This window comes from Abramis brama (assembly GCF_963993115.1).
Source record: "Abramis brama genome assembly, chromosome: 3".
Lineage (NCBI taxonomy): Eukaryota > Metazoa > Chordata > Actinopteri > Cypriniformes > Leuciscidae > Abramis > Abramis brama.
The window spans coordinates 56,450,711-56,468,941 of record NC_139965.1 but is presented as its reverse complement, the minus strand read 5'-3'; the positions used below and the strand labels follow the sequence as shown (position 1 = coordinate 56,468,941).

Here is an 18,231-nt window from a genome sequence, read left to right as displayed (position 1 = left end):
TCCAAATCATGAGTTGATCTTCTGTTCTGATGGTTCATAGATAGGATTACAATGCATAATTCATTTCACAAGCTTGTTGTAAAGAGCCCACTCTGAGGTAGCAACATTCAGAATTTGAGTTTGTTTTATAAGGAGGGATGTCAAACTCACCCCATTGTTATTGTCACTGTCTCATTCATGCCATGTAGGTTAATAGGCCTGTACTCAAACAAAGACTATTATTAAAGGGCCATCCTTAGGTTGGTAATATGTTACTTTTCTTATTATGCGTCTGGCTGAGTCTATGGCAGGCCTTAGAACTTAGTCTTTGTCAGGACTAACAGGCCTTAGTCTTTATCACCATGTTCTGAAAGTATTTGAGAAGTTTGGGGACAGCGCCACCTACTTAATAAAACAATACCAGTTTTTATTTGGTTGGTCAGAACGACACTTGGTAAGCATCATCAACATTGTTTTGAAATGGTGCCACCTAGTGATCGCTTTTTCTACTCCTATAAATCCTAAAATTTCAATCCAATCATGCTTTAAATCAATGATATTCAGAGCATGCTAAAAAAAAAAAAAAATCTTATTCTGTAGGAGAAACAGCATTTCAATGCTTGTGTAATGTCCTCATCTTGGTACGTGTTGTTTGGCAGCTGTCAGAGTTTTAGCAGTGTGGTGAGGTGGAAGTGTTCAAAATCGCCCCCTATACCCTTAAATAGGGCACTATTTGAGGGGACAGCCATTTGTAGTGGTGTCCGAAACCATAGCGGACAATATCGAGTGCACTCATTCAATCCCACAATGCACTGCAATAACGAGTGTACAACCGATGTACGCTCAACGGCTAGAGAATACCCATATTGCACTGTAAGAGTTGCGCGCCGAATGAATTCCCGCATCTCGCCAGAAGATGGCGCTGCAGCTGGATCATCCAGTGGTCCAATGTGGGTACAGTGTAATATCAAACTAAATTTATTTTTAATTGATAATTAAATTCTTTAATTATGATGTATAAAATAGTTTCCATGATAGAGTTCAGGATAAATCTTTTCATCTTGCTATTGGAGTGGCCAGTTTGCTGATGATTATTAAACAGCAAGCACAAACTATGCAAAAGCGGCAGCCATTTCGGCGTACACTCGTTTTCATTCACTCCCTCAAGTGAACTATAATAGTGGACTAATGTAGGGAATAGTGAATGAGGGTATAGCGGGCGATTTCGGACGTAGCCCTAGATTGCTGAAGGTTGCTGGTTTGAACAGTCCATGATGCAACCCAGTTTTGCATTTTACATCAGATCCTTTTGGTGCCTGGCCTCAAAGCACTTTGATTCTTCCAGGTTCATTTTCATGCATTCCAGCAGATAAATGTTGTAAATGACAAGTGTAAAGAAATACTGTCACTGTATTAAGTCACTGTTAAAGCGTTAGTTCACCCAAAAATGAAAATTCTGCCATTAATTACTCACCCTCATGTCGTTCCAAACCCATAAGACTTTCGTTCATCTTCAGAACACAAATTAATCTCTCATCATTTTTGCCTATCCATTGAAAGTCCACTCAACCAATATTTGCACACAAAAGTACATTGTAAAAGTAATCCATATGGAGAGTTGATAGGTTTAATCAAAGTTTTTTTGAAAAGACTCGATCGCTTTATATGATGAACAGATTCAATTTGGGCTTTTATTCACATACATGGAGCCCAATCAGAAGCTCAAACATGCTTGCTTGATGGGAATAAAAGCCTAAATTGTGAATAAAAATCTGTTAACGATATATCGTGCGATCGTGTCTCTTCAGAAGATTCATATGAATTACTTTAACAATGCCTTTGTGAACTTTTTGAAAATTTTGCTTGAATATTCTTTCAATGGAGAGACAGAAATGATGAGAGAATATAAAAAAATGTGTTCTGAAGATAAAAGTCATACAGGTTTGGAATGGCATGAGGGTAAATGATGATAGAATTGTCCTTTTTTGGGTTAACTATCACTTTAATAAATGGTTTTTCAACCTCTTTTTCTCCCTGAATGTGAATATGCATGTTTATTTATGCAAAACACAAATATCAAAAATGTCTTATAGATTATGCCGCACACGGGCATTATACTGTTTTTTTGTGTGTGTGACAAATGCTTCACCTCATCGTTTGTTCAAATGAGGAGTGGAAGGTGTGTAGTCGGATTTTCAAGGCAAATGAATACATTAGATGCACCAAAAACAAACCAATAAAATTGAACAAAGCCTCTTCATTTTACTATCAGCTTTTATTACTCATTGGTTGTCTCATTTTCATTCCAGGAATTTCTCTCTGAAGCAGGGAGTGTCTGCATACAAAATGCTCTGCAGTTTTCTGCTTCATAGGTCAGACACTGGTTTATCTTGTTTCTGTGGCTATGCTCACTCCCATCAAAATTTGTGCAAATTTGTATATGAATTTGCTTGCATCATTTGGATGAGAGATATAGACCCCCATATAGACTGGAATAAATATTAAAGCAAATGCCCAATTTTTTTTTGAGGGTCATATGCAAGAGCTCGATTACTGTAGATTTCCAATGTATGCTTAATAAAACCCAAGACATACGAGGATATTATGGCTAGCGGGCTGTGCGTAATGTCTTGGAGAGTGATGTCATGGCCTGCTCTGCAGTAACTCTACATGAAATGCTTGTTTTTCTTTTTTCACAGATGTTATTCAGCATGATCGTTTTGCTCCCGTTGTTCGTTTATTTATTTCCACAGCATTTCAACTGCTTTTTTGACATTTGCCCGAATGATAGATAATGCTCTTTAAAAGATATTTAAAAAAAAAAACTGGAACAGCTGTAAGGAAAAGAAAGAGAAATGTCTTGACTTGACTGGGACTGTTGGCTCATGTTGATACCGATGCCTTTATTCACTGTTTAATTGTACACACTACAGATGCGTCGTCCGCCTCTTCTGCTATGAGCACGGGAAGTCCTCGCAGTGCTTTTCCCACCTCTTCCACCTCAGCTTCAGAACGGATGGCCGGGAATGACGGCGGCACGCCGGGAGATGTTAGCAGTCGGAGGAAAGCCGAGGTGCTGGCTGCGGAAAACAAGCTTTCCGGCAGAGTTTGCGGAGAAAAAGGTGGCCAGCAGACCCAGCAGCAACACCAGATGACACCCTCCAAACGGCCTGTCCTCAACATCTCGCCTCCACCCGAGGACCTGTTCGACGACAGCAACATGTCCTGCCAGGATGAGCTGCTTCTCGACTCAGAGCAGAGCAACAGCATCTGGATGGAGAACTCAGTCTCTAACTTCAGCATTGTGAGCTCCAGCTCCTACAATGACAACACTGAAGTGCCCCGCAAGGCCCGTAAGTGTACCCCGCGACAGAAGCCGGGGTCAAAGCCGGTCCCTGCTGAAGAGGCCAGCATGGATGTCTTTGATGCAGACAGTGCCAAAGGTCCACACTTTGTGCTCTCACAACTTGGCCCAGACAGCAAGACCTGTTCCAAAGCAAGGTGAGCCATTTAGTGCCATGGTATACGTTGGGCCTCATGGCCTTCTGGTACGTTTTGGTGCCTGTTTGTTGGAGATTGGTGTGAAGAACCCAAAATATTTAATCAAATTAAAGGAACGGATCACTCAAAAATAAAAAATCTGGCATCATTTACTCACCCGAATGTCATTATAGACCCAAGATTTTGGAAACCCCAAAAAAAGTTCCAAGAACGTTTCGCTAATTTTCCCATTAAATTATTATTATTATTTTTTTTTTACGTCCAGTTTTATTTTAAAATGTTTTTAAAAAAAATCTTGGTTATGTAAATGTTAGAGGCAACATTATGAGAATGTTCCTTTTGCATATTATCTGAACTAATAAGCAGTGTTGGGTGAAATGCATTACTAAGAAATAAAATTTTCCCTTGAAAATGATTACTTCCAATTTTTCTGTCATTTATTTACAGTAACTTCTGATGTAATTGCATTAAATACTCTTCTTAGAACAATTTTATATGAAACAATAGTGATTTAATTTAATGTCTTATTTTAAAGTGCATGTTTTTAATGTAACCTTCTCCCTTTGGTCAGTTTAAGAATAATTTATGCAATTTTATATTATTTATTCGGAAAAATTCAAAGAGCAGTTTCATGCCTATTCTTGTATTGTTCAACTGGTCTAGGTTGATATGGGATTTAAAAAGTAATTAGTAATAAGTTATGCAAAAGCTTTATAGAAAGAGTAATTAGTGCAGTAATCTAATTACACTGTTGAAGTAGTTAGTAGCTAGTAATTAATTACTTTTTTTAGAGTAACTTACCAAACACTGCTAATAAGTAACATTTAATCCTCTGAGCCCCTTCATTTTTGGGTCACACTTGGTTCCTTCACGGTCAAAAGTGACCAAAGCCTTGAAATGTAACTTTTTTCCCCCAAGGAAAATCAATGTAATATATTTTTATTCAATAATATTTTTTGATTATCATTTAGAATTTTGAGGGGATTTTATGATACTATGCGTGAAGGCCTTTAACATATCCGAATCATGTCCATGATTTTTTTTGTGTGTTCACACAGCTAATGTGACAAAAGTCACCAAGTGTCATCCCATTAAGATGAAGCAAGAAAAATGTAAAATGTTTTGGTTTTGGTCACTTCTGACCGAAGAGACCCAGAAAACGTTAGACGAACGTCTAACTAAAATATTTCACAAAAAAGTTCCATAAATGATGTATAAATAAATGTTTTGAGAACGTTATTAAAGACCATTCAACAAACATTTAATTAATATTACTGGAAGAATGTTTGTTCATACCTTTTCTAATGTTCCCATTAAGTTTCTGAAGTTACTTCTGAACTTCTGAATGTTCTCTGATTGTTTAAAACGTTTTTTTAATTTATTTTTTTATGTTTAAACAACTTTTTTTCATGGTTATGTGAATGTTAGAGACAAAATTAAGGAATACTCCATTTTATAATTTTGCAAACATTAATGAATCTTACTTTTGAATTTTGAACTCTGTACCATCTGAAACCAGTAACATTTAAAAAACATTAGCTGAACGTCTAACTAAAATGGAATGACATGAGATGAGAGTGAGTGAGTGAGTAAATGTTGACAGAATTTTTATTTTTGGATGAACTAAAAGTACAAAAACCCCAATTAGCTTTCGACTGATGTTCACCAGCGATCCTTGTTCCATAGCTCTGATGGACCTCAAGCATCTGGTCTCAAAGGCGGGATACTGTCTTGTCAGTACCCGCAGAAAAGTGAAGGGAAAGAACTGAAGATTGTGGTGCAGCCTGAGACTCAGCATAGAGCGCGTTACCTGACCGAAGGCAGCCGTGGGTCTGTGAAAGACCGAACACAGCAGGGTTTCCCTACTATCAAGGTGGGTAACACAGTCTTACAGTTACCTACAGTCATGGTTCGAATTGCGTGGGAGCCAGTGGGAGCTGAGCTCCCATAGAGAGAGGATGAGCTCCCATGAAAGCAGTAAAATCATACACCTGTGGGGGTCTCTAAAAATCATCAGCACCATTATTTTAAATTACAAATAAAGCACTTTTTCCTTCAGACTACTGTAGCATGACTTAAAAGATAGGACAAGATGCCAAACACATGGATCTCGCGGGATCTCGGATCGTCATCACACTACGGTACATCCTTATGCTTAAATCAAGTGATAAAAGTGCCGCTGCGATCATTGGCGCGGATAGGCCTATGTTTGTTTGTGGCTCGCGCAGTCTTCACTCGGGCGCGCTTCAATCCGTTGTGGAGACTCTCTATTCGTTCCAGTAAAATAACAAAACAAAATGCACACAAACGTGTCTCTGCCTGATATAGAACCACTTATAAACATAATCGGATTTGATGAAAAAAAAGAAAAAAAAAACTGATACGAGTGCGGATTCGAACCCAAAACCTCTGACGCGTTTGGCAAATGTTCTACCACTGGACCACTTAATTTAAATTGAAATGTGTTACCAACGCTTTTTTATTAAATTTGTATTATATTTACACATTTTTATATTTTTATATTACATTATTAAGCTACCGCGCCTGCTCATAAGCTACTTTTTTTTTTTTTTTTTTTTAAAGAGACCCCCACAAAGATGAAATCATAATTCGAACCCTGCCTACAGTTGTTGTCTCTTTAGGGAAAGTTTCAACACAAATGAATGTACCTTTAAGATGAGGTTCTCTTCTCACTTTCCCCTATTGATATATATGCATGTTACTCTGTTAACCACAAGTTTCTTGATCCTCGCAGCTTGAGGGTGTGAAGGAGTCAGTGGTCCTGCAGATTTTTGTGGGCAATGATGCTGGACGCGTGAAGCCCCATGGTTTCTACCAGGCTTGCAGAGTCACAGGCCGGAACACAACTGCCTGTAAGGAAGTGGACATTGAAGGCACCACTGTCATCGAAGTGCCTCTGGATCTCAGCAGCAATATGACTCTGGCGTATGTAACAACGTGTCAACTAGTAGAATTGCACCCCACTTTGAAGCTTTAAATTGTTCATTAAACTTTAAACTGAATATTCAAAAAGAACAATTCCCAGTCTTCTAATCCAGAGGCTGTATTGATCAAATGTGGTTGGAAGAATTGATCTTGACGATGACCAGCTGACAGTCGGGTGTCTTTACAGTGTAGACTGTGTGGGGATCCTGAAGCTCAGGAATGCCGATGTGGAGGCCCGTATTGGGGTGGCTGGATCTAAGAAGAAGAGTACCCGTGCCAGACTGGTGTTTCGAGTCAACATCCCACGCCCCGATGGCTCTGTGCTCACGTTACAGACCTCATCGTCTCCCATACTGTGCAGTGAGTGGCTTTGGGTTATTCATAGCATCTCCCTGCTGGCGAGCCCAGCTGGTGCTCTCATCACATAGGAGAGGTAGGGATTAGATGGGGGGATAATGAATGTTTATATTATTAAAGCCATAGAGCCAAAAAAAAAAAAAAAAAAAAGGAGAGAGAATGAGTATTAGGCAGAACATCAGGTGCTTACTGTGATGAATTGTACTAAAATTGAATTTCTGTGTCGCCAGCAAATATTCCAGGTTGATTACAACTTAAGTTCTACTGACACCATCTGTAGCATTGTGTCATTTACCTCAGAAAATGGTTTTGATGGTCATTGTTTTAGTAAGGACAGAAAACACATTTGCTTGTTTATTATGTGCAATAATTTCTTTTTAACAATGTGTTTTTGGCACTGGAGGTGTTGTTGCATTGACACAATGTCTTAACAATGTGGCGTGAAATGCTAAAAAAAGTTAACACTGAAGTAGACAATATAATAGTGCACATGTGGATTAATTGCAATTTATTTGATTATCATTTAATGTGAAAATAAAGTGAGTTTTTGCTTAAAACAAGCTAAATTATATGCCGATGGGGTGAGAAAATTCAGTTTGAATTATTTTTCTCAGCCCATTGGCAGATCATTTTGCTTGTTTTAAGGAAAAACTCACTTCATTTAGATTTTTTCCCCCAGAAAACAAAACATAGTATCTTATGGCATTTTACTACTTTAGTAAATGCATGTTGATATAATAATTTTTAGATATTAGGACTGGAAACAAGACAAAAATACTAAGTAAGAAAATAATTTTTTGCACTGTTGACCAGATGTAATTCACTTATAATTTAACTCTTAAGAAACAACTGTACCTCATTGCCTACTTTTGTAGGTAAATGCCCTTCTGGTTATGCATTACCAGCATGTTATCTGTGTCCCTTCCTGGTTTCCTTGTGTGGATACAAAGCAAAAGTAAGCAGGTTTTCCGCTAGTCGCAGGCTGATTTTGCTGTATGGATTTGTTGACCCACACATAATGTCAGATGTGCAGAAACTAAATTTTTAGTCATGGTCTGCTGCACAGAAACATTGTTACGTGGCTGTGCATCCTAATGGTCTTTTTCCCTCTTTCTCCGATTGGTTCTGTTTTTATAGCCCAGCCTGCAGGAGTACCTGAGATTCTCAAGAAGAGTTTACACAGTTGTTCTGTTAAAGGGGGGAATGAAGTCTTTATTATCGGAAAAAACTTTCTCAAAGGAACCAAGGTCATATTTCAGGAGAATGCTTCAGGTATCCTTACATGTTACATGTTACATGCTCTTCCTGCACAACACTTGCACTGTTTAACCTCTCCCTGTTTGATTGTAGCAGATGATAAGTCCTGGAAGGCAGAGGCTGACATTGACATGGAGTTTTTCCATCAGGTAAGCCATAGCATCTGCTGTGTCTATTATTTGACTGTGTGGGATGATAAAGCACTGCAAAAATAGAGGCAGCTTTGCACAGGTCACAGACATCAGTGTCCCCAATTGTTGTCTGACATGAATATGGAAAGAACGGCAGATTGATGACCTAGATACACAAACAGTACGCAATAAAGTTTTTAGTTCTTTTCTAGCAAGTGATTTAAATAGATCTGTTTTTACAGTGACGTGTCCTGAAATGTCAGAAGTGATTTTAGTTGTCAATGTTTAGTCAGTGTTTTTTTTTAATACATTGTGTGCAGGGCCGGCCCTGACCAATTTGCTGCCCTAGGCAAGATTTTACCTGGTGCCCCATGCATCACAGCCCATTTCACCCCGTCATTGTGTTCATGATTATTTAGCCTATATATACAGTATATATATATATATATATATATATATACACACACACATTACAGCCTAAACACAAATACCAAGAGCATTACATCTAGCATTCAAGTCAAGTCCCCATTATCTTTTATAGTGCATTTTACAATACAGATTTAATGTGAACTTTGCTATTTTTAATAAACCTGTAAATAAATATCATTACTAATTTTGGCAAATAAATTTTAAAAATGCCATATACAGTACAGGCCAAAAGTTTGGAAACATTACTATTTTTTATGTTTTTGAAAGAAGATTCTTCTGCTCATCAAGCCTGCATTTATTTGATCAAAAATACAGAAAAAAATGCAATATTGTGATATATTATTACAATTTAAAATAATTGGTTTTCAATTTATTATACTTTAAATTATCATTTATTTCTGTGATGCAAAGCTGAATTTTCTGGAAAAAAAAAAAGAAGCAAATGTTTTAAAAATAGAAATCTTTTGTAACAACAATGTACACTACTGGTCAGTAAATTGGGGTCAGTAATTTTTTTCTTTCTTTTTTTTGAAATAAATCAATGGGGGGGGGGGGGATTGATGTGTCTGACTTTTTTTGTTTTATTTGGTAGTATTTCGAATTAATGGTTTTAAAATAGTATTATAAAAAATAATAATAATAATTTTAAAAAAAAGTTTTAAAAGAAATTCACTCGTTCACTCATTCTGGCGCCCCTATGGATGAGTGGCGCCCCTAGCATTTGCCTATGCCGCGGGCTGGCCCTGATTGTGTGCTGCCACAACAAACTATATTATACAAATGCAAAGGGACCATAATTTACACAAATGTAGCCAAAAACGAGGAGTAAATAAATCTGGCTAGTGTTGAAATTGCAACAAAATGCATGGTCAGACATCCCATATGATTTGCAGGTGATTTGAGTGAATCATATGAAATAGTCTGATAGTCTTCCAACACCTCTTTGAAGTCTTCTCATATATATGACACCACCATTATGTTGTGATTAAAAAAGATGTGATCTTTTAATCTTTGACTTTCTCCCGTTTTAGAATCACATTATTGTCAAAGTTCCTGAATATCAGAATCCAGCTATCACATCTCCTGTATCTGTTGGTATCTATGTTGTTACAAATGCCGGACGATCCCATGATGTTCAACCATTTACGTACACTCCAGAGCCAGGTCAGTTTAATCTCTACCCCCGTTTCACAACCCCGTTCCTGGAGGCACACCAACAGAACACATTTTGGGCGTCTCCCTTATTTGACCCATCCATATTAGGTCTTGGGAGTCTTTATGAGCTGATAAGTTGAATCAGTTGTATTTGAATAGGAACAGTCACTAATTTTGCATACATTTTTTCAGCTGTTGATTCCTCTGTGAAAAAGGAAGTCTTGCCTCCGGTGACACCTTGTTGTTTTGAACAAATAAAAGGTGAGCAAACATCTATGTGACTATTAGCATAACGTGATGTTGCGCTATGAGTGCCAGGGTATTTCCTGAAATGGAAGAGTCACTGGCCTTCTGTCTGTTGTTTCATACAGTAATCGATACTGCCTTGATGACGCCAGTTTTGCCTCTTGTTAAACGAGAAGAGGCCACACCAATGGAGGTCTCCAGTAATCCCTTCAAGGTTTGTATAAATCATGAGACATAAATCACCACAATAAATCAGTACCACATTAAGCATTTCCCTATAATTTGATAAATGCCTATGTTTATCCTGTTTGGAACCCAGCAGACCTCTGAAGTCATCAATTCAGCCCAGCAAGCCTTAGACATGAGTACTGAGATCTCCACCAATAACTGCAAATTTTCCAGTCCGCTGGCACACCAAACAAGAGAACAGGATCAATCTCCGAATTCTGTCTTTTCTAACAAGGAACCATTCAGCACCATCCAGGAACATAATCTTGCATCCAGCGGCTCTTTCCACGTGCCTAATAAATCTCTTCTCCAGCAAGGAGTTCAGCCATTCCTCTTGGAACACAGAAACAGTCTTGGACAGGAGAGATCAAGCAACAGTGGCGGATCAGTGGTGGGGCTCTCCCAAATAGATGACAACCCACAGCAACAGCTCTCCCTTCTACCTCCAGATGAGGTGGCACAACTAGAGCAGGCTGTGCGGCAGCTGCAAGCAAAGGGATTCTGCAACATCCAACTCCAGAATGAGAATTCAATGTCAAAGCAAAGACAACATCAACTTCAACAGCAGCAGCAGCAAATCCAACAACAGCAGCAGCAAATCCAGCAACAACAGCAGCAAATTCAGCAGCAGCAGCAGCACATCCAGCAACAAGAGCAGCAAATCCAGTTGCAGCAGCAGCAACACCAGCAGCAGCAAACTCTGGAGAACCTACAACATCAGCTTTTTCAGCCCCAGGTTCAGATGCATTGTAGTTCGGAGCAACAGAGCTCTTCCCAGGGAATGGTGCAGAATGGAAATTCCCTCTTCCAGCAAACCCCATCACAACAACAGCAGCAGCAGCAGCAAGCAACCTTGTTTCAACAAGCAACTGGCTTTCTTCAGCAGCAACCCAGTCATTCCTCACCTTCCCTGTTTCACAATCCGACGGCCATGACTGAAGCCCAAAGCCCACAGGAGGCTCTTTTCCACACACAGAAGACCTCACCCAACCAGGATCAGGTCCAAGCTTCCCTTTTCCAAAGCAATCTCAATGTTCTCAGTGGGTCCAACATGTCTGTAGAAGCTCAGCCCTCTGCAACCAGTATGTTTATTTCCCAGAATGCTGTATCAGGTCAACTTACTGTCAATGCCAGCCAGCCACAGCAACTGGCTTTCCTCACTTCTATGCAGGGGACTCTCGAGGCCCCATCTGTATTTCAGACTCCAACCCAACTGTCCCCCATTCAGCAAGGCACTACGATGGAGCAGCAGCAGTCACCACAGCATGCCCAACCTGGCTCCATGTTCCAGAGCATCTCCCAATCACCAAGCAAACTCTCCCCTGGTCAGCAGCAGCAGGCTGGTCTACTCCTCGGGTCCTTAAATTCTCCAGTAACACAAGAGCAAACCTCAAATCTGTTATTCGGTGGACAAGTTCAGATTGGATCGATGAACAACAGCAGCCTAGCTTCTCCAGAACAACAGAACACTTCCCTTCCCTTCTCTCAAGCCGGCATGGTTACAGTCAGGCAGCAGGAGTTGTCTAAACCCATGACATTTCAGGATCAGACTACTATGGGGGTCAACCCATCCTCGAATAAGCCAATTTTCCAAGACCAGCAACCAATGCAGTTGGCGCCAAGTTCTGGTCCTTCACAGTCTGTAAACCTCTTCATGGCCCAGTCCAACATGCAAGGGGGGATGGCTTCTCAAGAAACCCTTTTTGCACCACAGAGTGATGTAACCGGAATTCAAACCAGCACTTCCTCACCAGTACAACAGCCTGGTCAACTCTTTCAGACTACAATGGGTGGAAACCTCAACCAGCCCAACCGGAATCAGCAGCCCGACCTCTTCCTTTTTGAGATCCAGAATGGTTAGGCAGTGTTCTTAAACATGCTTTAGACTTGTTTGTCTCATAATTCAGAGTCATAACTTATTCTAATGTTTTCTTTCCTGCAGAGTGCCGTCAGCTGATGAACAGCCCAGGATCTACACTATCTGATCAGATCATTGCCATCAGTCAGTCTGGACAGAGACAGCAAGAGAGTGAGGGGCAAATCCAGTCTTTACTTGGGCAGTCTATGCCAGACCCTGGAAATGTGCCGAGCACCTTGACAACCTCTCAGAACATGGAGAAGATTGACGATCTTCTGGTGAGCCTTCAGGAGCAAGGCAATAACATCTCCCACTCCTACTAGGGTCTTCAAGGCTAAGCTGCCCAGTATCTCCATTCCATATATGATTGTTGATATTTCTTGCACACATATTGGATATTTTGATATCTTTTATTTTGGATATTGCAAAAATATTGGATTGGAGATACTTTGATCATACCCCTTATAGCAAGAGTAGGCCATTAACTTTTATTTCATTCTACACATTGACACTGAGAAAGTAGAGTCGCCCGTTGAAAGATTTGGCAAAATCTCTTGAAGACTCACAACTAAAACCATGGTATACAAATTCTGACCTGCAATTCTTTGGCACAATGGCAAAACCCTCTGGAGAACCTCAAGGCATCCTTAAAGAAGGGCAGTTTTCCATGGATCTTACAAAATGCAACCCATATGTTCCTGTTATAAAGACCGTCATTGGTTCTGCAGCAACCCCATTATAAATAAAGGCTTTAAGGCAGTTATTGAAGTTCCTTGAGTACACAATAGGATATTTGAGGCACCTGGAAACCTAGAGAGTCTCAAAAGGGTTTTGTTGGTGTGGCAGTCTAAGGAACTAAAAGGGTGCCTTGAGTATCTCTTTATTTTTACAGTGACGGAGAGAGCATTTTGAGAAGATCGGGACACATGAGATGTCTATTTTTAGCTGTAAACTAAACAAATAATCAAGAATGCCTGGTAGAAGCAGTCTGCAGTGACATTTTTATTTTTTGTAAACAGTCATTAATACCTTTTTGTCTGACACACTTGAGTATAAGCTATTTTTCTTTTGGAAAAATCTTTTTAGTCAAATGCGAAAATAAATGATGTAGAATGTACATATTATGTACATTAACTTAGAATATAAGTGAGAAAACAAATGTGTTTTGGCATTTTCCTTCTAGCACTTTATGTATGTTTTCAGTATGGTTAGTTATTCCTGACTCATTGACATTTCATCAAGCTTTCTATCTCAAACCAACCATGTTTACTGAATACATAATTCTACTGTCTTTCATCTCTGTGTTTTTTAGACTAATCCGTATAGTACTAGCAATTAGAAATGCACATTCCTGGTTAAAAATCAAACAAGTAGTTATCAGTAATCTAAAAAAAAAACAAAGCTTCTGATATTTATTTTTGATTTTGGTTTACACAAGTCATTTCTTGCCATCATATTTAGATTGGTGTCTGTTTTGCATGTCTGAGTGTCCTATATACATGTGTATGTGTGACATATTTTCTGATAATACCTCTAAAAGTTTGTCATTATTAAATTTATTCTTATAATGATTCTAAAATATTGACAGTTGATGCTCAAATCATTTCGTGTCATCGTGGTAGGTTATTTTATTTCGTTTACCAGTGTCTGGTACGCTGGAACGGGGCTGATTGCATTTTTTTGGGGACAAATTAGAAGGAAGTGTCCAACCAGTATTATCGACAAGTTCTCAGAATATACAGTAAATACAAACGCTATAAATGCTGGGGAAGCAACCTTTTATCTTTTGTAGCAGAAATCGTTTTTATCAATCACTTCTACTTAAATCCTAAAATTGTATAGCCGTCGGCATGTCAGAACCAATATTTTATCTACTTTATCGAAAATTGGTCAGTTTTGTGGCTCAGTTGGTTCAATGTTTGTGTATTCGGTTATGAAGTGAGTTTGTTTTGAATGTAGAGAAACATTATGAGCTATATATTTCTGGTAATATCAAGCTCATGTATGTGTTCTTGTGTCAGACATAATGCAAAGCTGCCAAACTAGTTTGTGTGCTTAATATTAGGCTGATGTGACATTAGTTGGCAGATTGTTTTGTTGTTAGCATGAGGGTGAAAATACATTATGAGGGAGCTGTTCTCTGTAATGTCACAGAAATGGCTCATTTGAGCCTGCTATGTGTTGGTATTAAATGTCAAATTTTTTTGACTATTTTCTTTGCTCAGAACCTTGGGTGACTTTTATGCCTACTTTTTAGTAGAGACGATTTGATCTTCTTTTTTTCCTTTTTTTTGGGGGGGAGAAGTTTTGCTTGAGGGGTGCTTTTTTTATATCTCTGCATGGGAAAGAACTGTGAACGGGAACTGGAAAAAAGTCTTCATCTCTGTACAATACTAATTGTTATATTTTTCCATAATCAATATTTATGTGAATATTTACTTTTTCACCATACCTCTTTTTAGAAAGTATTTATTTTTGTGTCTCAAGAATTTTCACAATTAGAATCAATGCCTATTAGATTTAAATTAGAATGCATAATTATAAAATATTTCATATGTATCTTTTGTTTTTTTTATGTCAAATCTTTTAAAGAAAAAAATGCGTGTGTATCCCATATACTATTGTAACATCATGTGTAGGCTATAGACACTTTGTTGAGAATCATTATTATAATGCACAGCGATTCGGTTGTACATTCCTGTACTTTCACTATTGCAAAATGATCATGGTTCTCAACTCACCTGGATTTTTAAATATAACTGAATTCCTATAATGATTTCATGAATCTTTTGGGAAATATAAGCCATATAAACAAACATTGCCCCTAAAAATTCTATTTTGTATGATTCTTGGGACCAATTATGAATTTTTTATAGTTCAATTTAGCAAACTAATCATCTGTTTTGGGTGCAATAACATTTATAATTTAAAAGTAAATATTTATAAATTAAAAGAAATTCAACCAAATGTAATAGGAACACAAGTGTGTAAGTGTTTTTCTTTCAAATATAATAAAAGTCAGTTCAATATTGCAAGTGAGGCTTTGCATATCACAATTTTTTCATTTATTTATATTCTGACACATTCTTCCTACTCATCCCAGTCAATAAATGAATAACAAACAATGTGCCTCTATATTGACTAAAACCAATTCATTTTTTAATTGGTTGCATGACGTGGTAAATATACAGCAATTAGTCGTGCCTTCTGATTTAAAAGCAGATCATTTCCTGGCCATTGCCTATTTTGACTGGTCATGAAACGACACCCCTTTAAAATTTGTTCCACAATGGATACGTAGGCTATGTTGTATGTTTCACTTTAAAGGTGCAGTAAGCAATTTATGAGAATTATTGTTGAACACTGATGATTTTTTAAATTAACCCAAACAAACACGCCCCTCCCTTCATTGCTCCGCCCCCTAAATGCACAAACATGCATTGCAAGAGTCGATGTCTCTTTATCATAGCTGAAGCGAAGCAAAATAAAGCTTTGTAAAAAGTAAAGCGAAGATGAGTAAATACAAGCAGTGAGTGGACACACCCCCTGGTGCTGATTGGCTCACTCTTTTCCCCCATCATGAGTGGACACAGAGCCCGTCTACGGAGAGCCTGGCCACTCCCTATTAAGTCCTATTGTACTGAATTTTGGTTGTAGTTCCACCAGAGTTCCACTGGGTGCGATCGCCCATGAGTGCAAAATGAATGGGAGTCTATGGGGCTAGACGGCTAAATTTGTCTCTTTCACCCGATTGCCGTTGAGAAATCTCAGATTTGATTGTAGGTTTTGCAAGTTCAACATGGGTTATAGGTCGAAAGTTAAATGAACGAGTACTTATGTCCTTTCGATTTCTTACAGGTTGAGTTGTTGTTGCCCATAACAAGCTAGCATTCTGCTAATGAACGCTGATTGGTCAGTGAAGGACTGATTACGACCAGAGATACCGCTTGATGGCATCGTGGCATCCGAAGCGGGACCAGAAACAAACAAAACAAAAACTCGTATAGCACGTGTATTTACCTGTGTCAGCTGTGTTATCGATGCCTCGAGAGAAAAGAAAGTGCAGAGCGCGAAAGCACCAAAGTGACTGAAGGATTGCCGTAAAGCAGTATCTCTGGTCGTACGATGTGTATGACGTCATTGACATTTTAAAAGACTTTTTAAAGCAAATAAGTGACTCTAAAAAATCTTAACACCCAGCAGTGTGTAATTTCTTTGCATCTCTTTTTTGAGGGGTATAGCGCCATAGACATTCAGCATTCATTCTGCACTTGTCCTGTGAGCGCCCTCATATGGAACCAGAGTGGAACTGCAACCAGTTCAGAAGCCGGAAGTTTACTGAGAGTGGAACTTCTCTTATTAGACATTCTCTGGTGGACACCTGCCCCTTACTGCTGATTGGCTCACTCTTTCTCCTCCCCCATCATGAGTGGACACGCCCACTACCGCTGGCCACTTGAACTACAAGTGTGTTGAGCTGCTCGGTCTGAACCGTTTTTAACAGCATTTCTCAGAAATTGCTTACTGCATCTTTAAATTGACTAGATCAAGAATAAGCAATATTATTCACAAAAAAAACACAATTCTTTTATTTAATATATGCTTCTTTTAAAAAATTTGTTTAAACTGATACGCAGTTAGACTGAGTGCATATTCAGTTGGACTTCTTTATTCTTTGTTACGGTTCTGCTGCTTATTAATGTACGAGAATTCCTAATGTGCCATAACGAATGTCAATATTATGTCAGTCTTATGGCAATATACTTTTATGTGTCAGTTTGCTCTATTGTATTGTCTGATTTGGAAGTTTCTGTTGTATGTGATGATAACATATTACATCTGACATAATTGTGACACTTTAGGCTACAAAAAAAAAAAAAAAAAATCATATAGAAGCATTTTGCTTTTGTTGGGGCATTTTTACTCTTGCAGCTATTTTTCTGTAAATGTTATATACGGCTATGTATAAAAATAGGTTAAATAAAAATAATTACAGACTTGTGCTCTTGTTGTCAATCATGCATTTGGTTCTGAAAAACAATACCCCTCCTGCAAGAGTCAGAGACTGCAGTTTCAGGACCGCATTTCTAGGGACCTAGTTTTGTTGTGACATCTACACCAATTCTACTCCATCAGAGACCTGAATTAAAACTCAAACAAACAGATGCAAAGACTGGACCCACGGAAAGGATTCAATTTTACTTTCTTTCCACCTGCATGTTAAAGTGGCTGTGATCAGCCTAAAGGGAAATCAAGGTTATTTAAATTAAAGTTAGGATTAAATAACTATTAATACTAATAACTAATAATAATTACAGTAGTAATACTTGATTATTTTTATTATTCGTATGAGTTATTTCCTGTGTTCACAATGAAAGAGAACTGCAGTAACGTTTTCTGAGCAATAGAGGTCACCGCTCTCAGCCAACAGATTCTGCTTCTTCATTGCACTTCATTCAGTCACCTAAAAACGACAGACTATACCATCTTTAAAACGTTGTATAACTATGGTTTTATCAGTCAAATACGGCACAAGTTAGTAAATAAATAAGAAACAACAACGGAGTGTCTTTAAAAACACTACTTTCTTTCCTGCACGGAAAGCAACAAAATAAAGCAACAAGGCCCAGGAAGCAGTGGGTTGCGTCCGAAAACTGAAAAATGCTGCTGTCGGAAGATGAATTTAATGTTAGTTTCACTTCCTGTATCCTGAGATTTTTTAAGGCAGCATAGATGTAGCCTTCACTGCCTTTGATATCCCACAATCCTGTGCTTTCCATTCTGTGTGACAGTAGAGCTAGAAAAATAAAGATGGCGTCTGAAAGTTGCGGGTGGTTGTCAGTTTGTGTGTAACTAAAGTTTTGATAAACATTTTTCACTTATGATGTCATTTCTAGCAACTATTGTAGTCATTAAATATTCACTTTTCACCAAAGCTCTCTCTCTGTATTTTGCTGTAGATCATTAAACCATTACGCTGCCTGTCTCAGAAGTCTGTCCGAAATCATTTCGTGAGGAACCTTTGTGCGCAGATGCACAATTTATAATATATAACTATTTTTTTAATATAATTATATATTATATTAAAAAATATAATTATTTAATATAATTATATATTATATAATTTATAATATATAATTATTT

At 38.2% G+C, this 18,231-nt stretch overlaps 1 protein-coding gene across 4 annotated transcripts in view; it reads left to right on the top strand.

Annotated features, from left to right (window-relative positions):
- Positions 1 to 17,087, top strand: part of nfat5b (nuclear factor of activated T cells 5b) — a 52,466-nt gene extending 35,379 nt beyond the window's left edge. For 2 of the 4 annotated variants that reach the window (XM_084110330.1, XM_084110333.1), the window contains exons 3-13: positions 2,913 to 3,480; positions 5,167 to 5,353; positions 6,236 to 6,426; positions 6,614 to 6,786; positions 7,921 to 8,055; positions 8,134 to 8,189; positions 9,632 to 9,764; positions 9,948 to 10,016; positions 10,127 to 10,215; positions 10,321 to 12,085; positions 12,172 to 17,087. In XM_084110330.1, the coding sequence (XP_083966456.1) occupies positions 2,913 to 3,480; positions 5,167 to 5,353; positions 6,236 to 6,426; positions 6,614 to 6,786; positions 7,921 to 8,055; positions 8,134 to 8,189; positions 9,632 to 9,764; positions 9,948 to 10,016; positions 10,127 to 10,215; positions 10,321 to 12,085; positions 12,172 to 12,410 (3,605 nt within the window). In that variant the 3' untranslated portion in view covers positions 12,411 to 17,087. Of the gene's footprint in view, positions 1 to 2,288; positions 2,352 to 2,912; positions 3,481 to 5,166; positions 5,354 to 6,235; positions 6,427 to 6,613; positions 6,787 to 7,920; positions 8,056 to 8,133; positions 8,190 to 9,631; positions 9,765 to 9,947; positions 10,017 to 10,126; positions 10,216 to 10,320; positions 12,086 to 12,171 lie in introns of all 4 variants that reach the window. The other 2 variants (XM_084110332.1, XM_084110331.1) reach the window with 2 other exon arrangements.
- Positions 17,088 to 18,231: the final 1,144 nt, after the last annotated feature.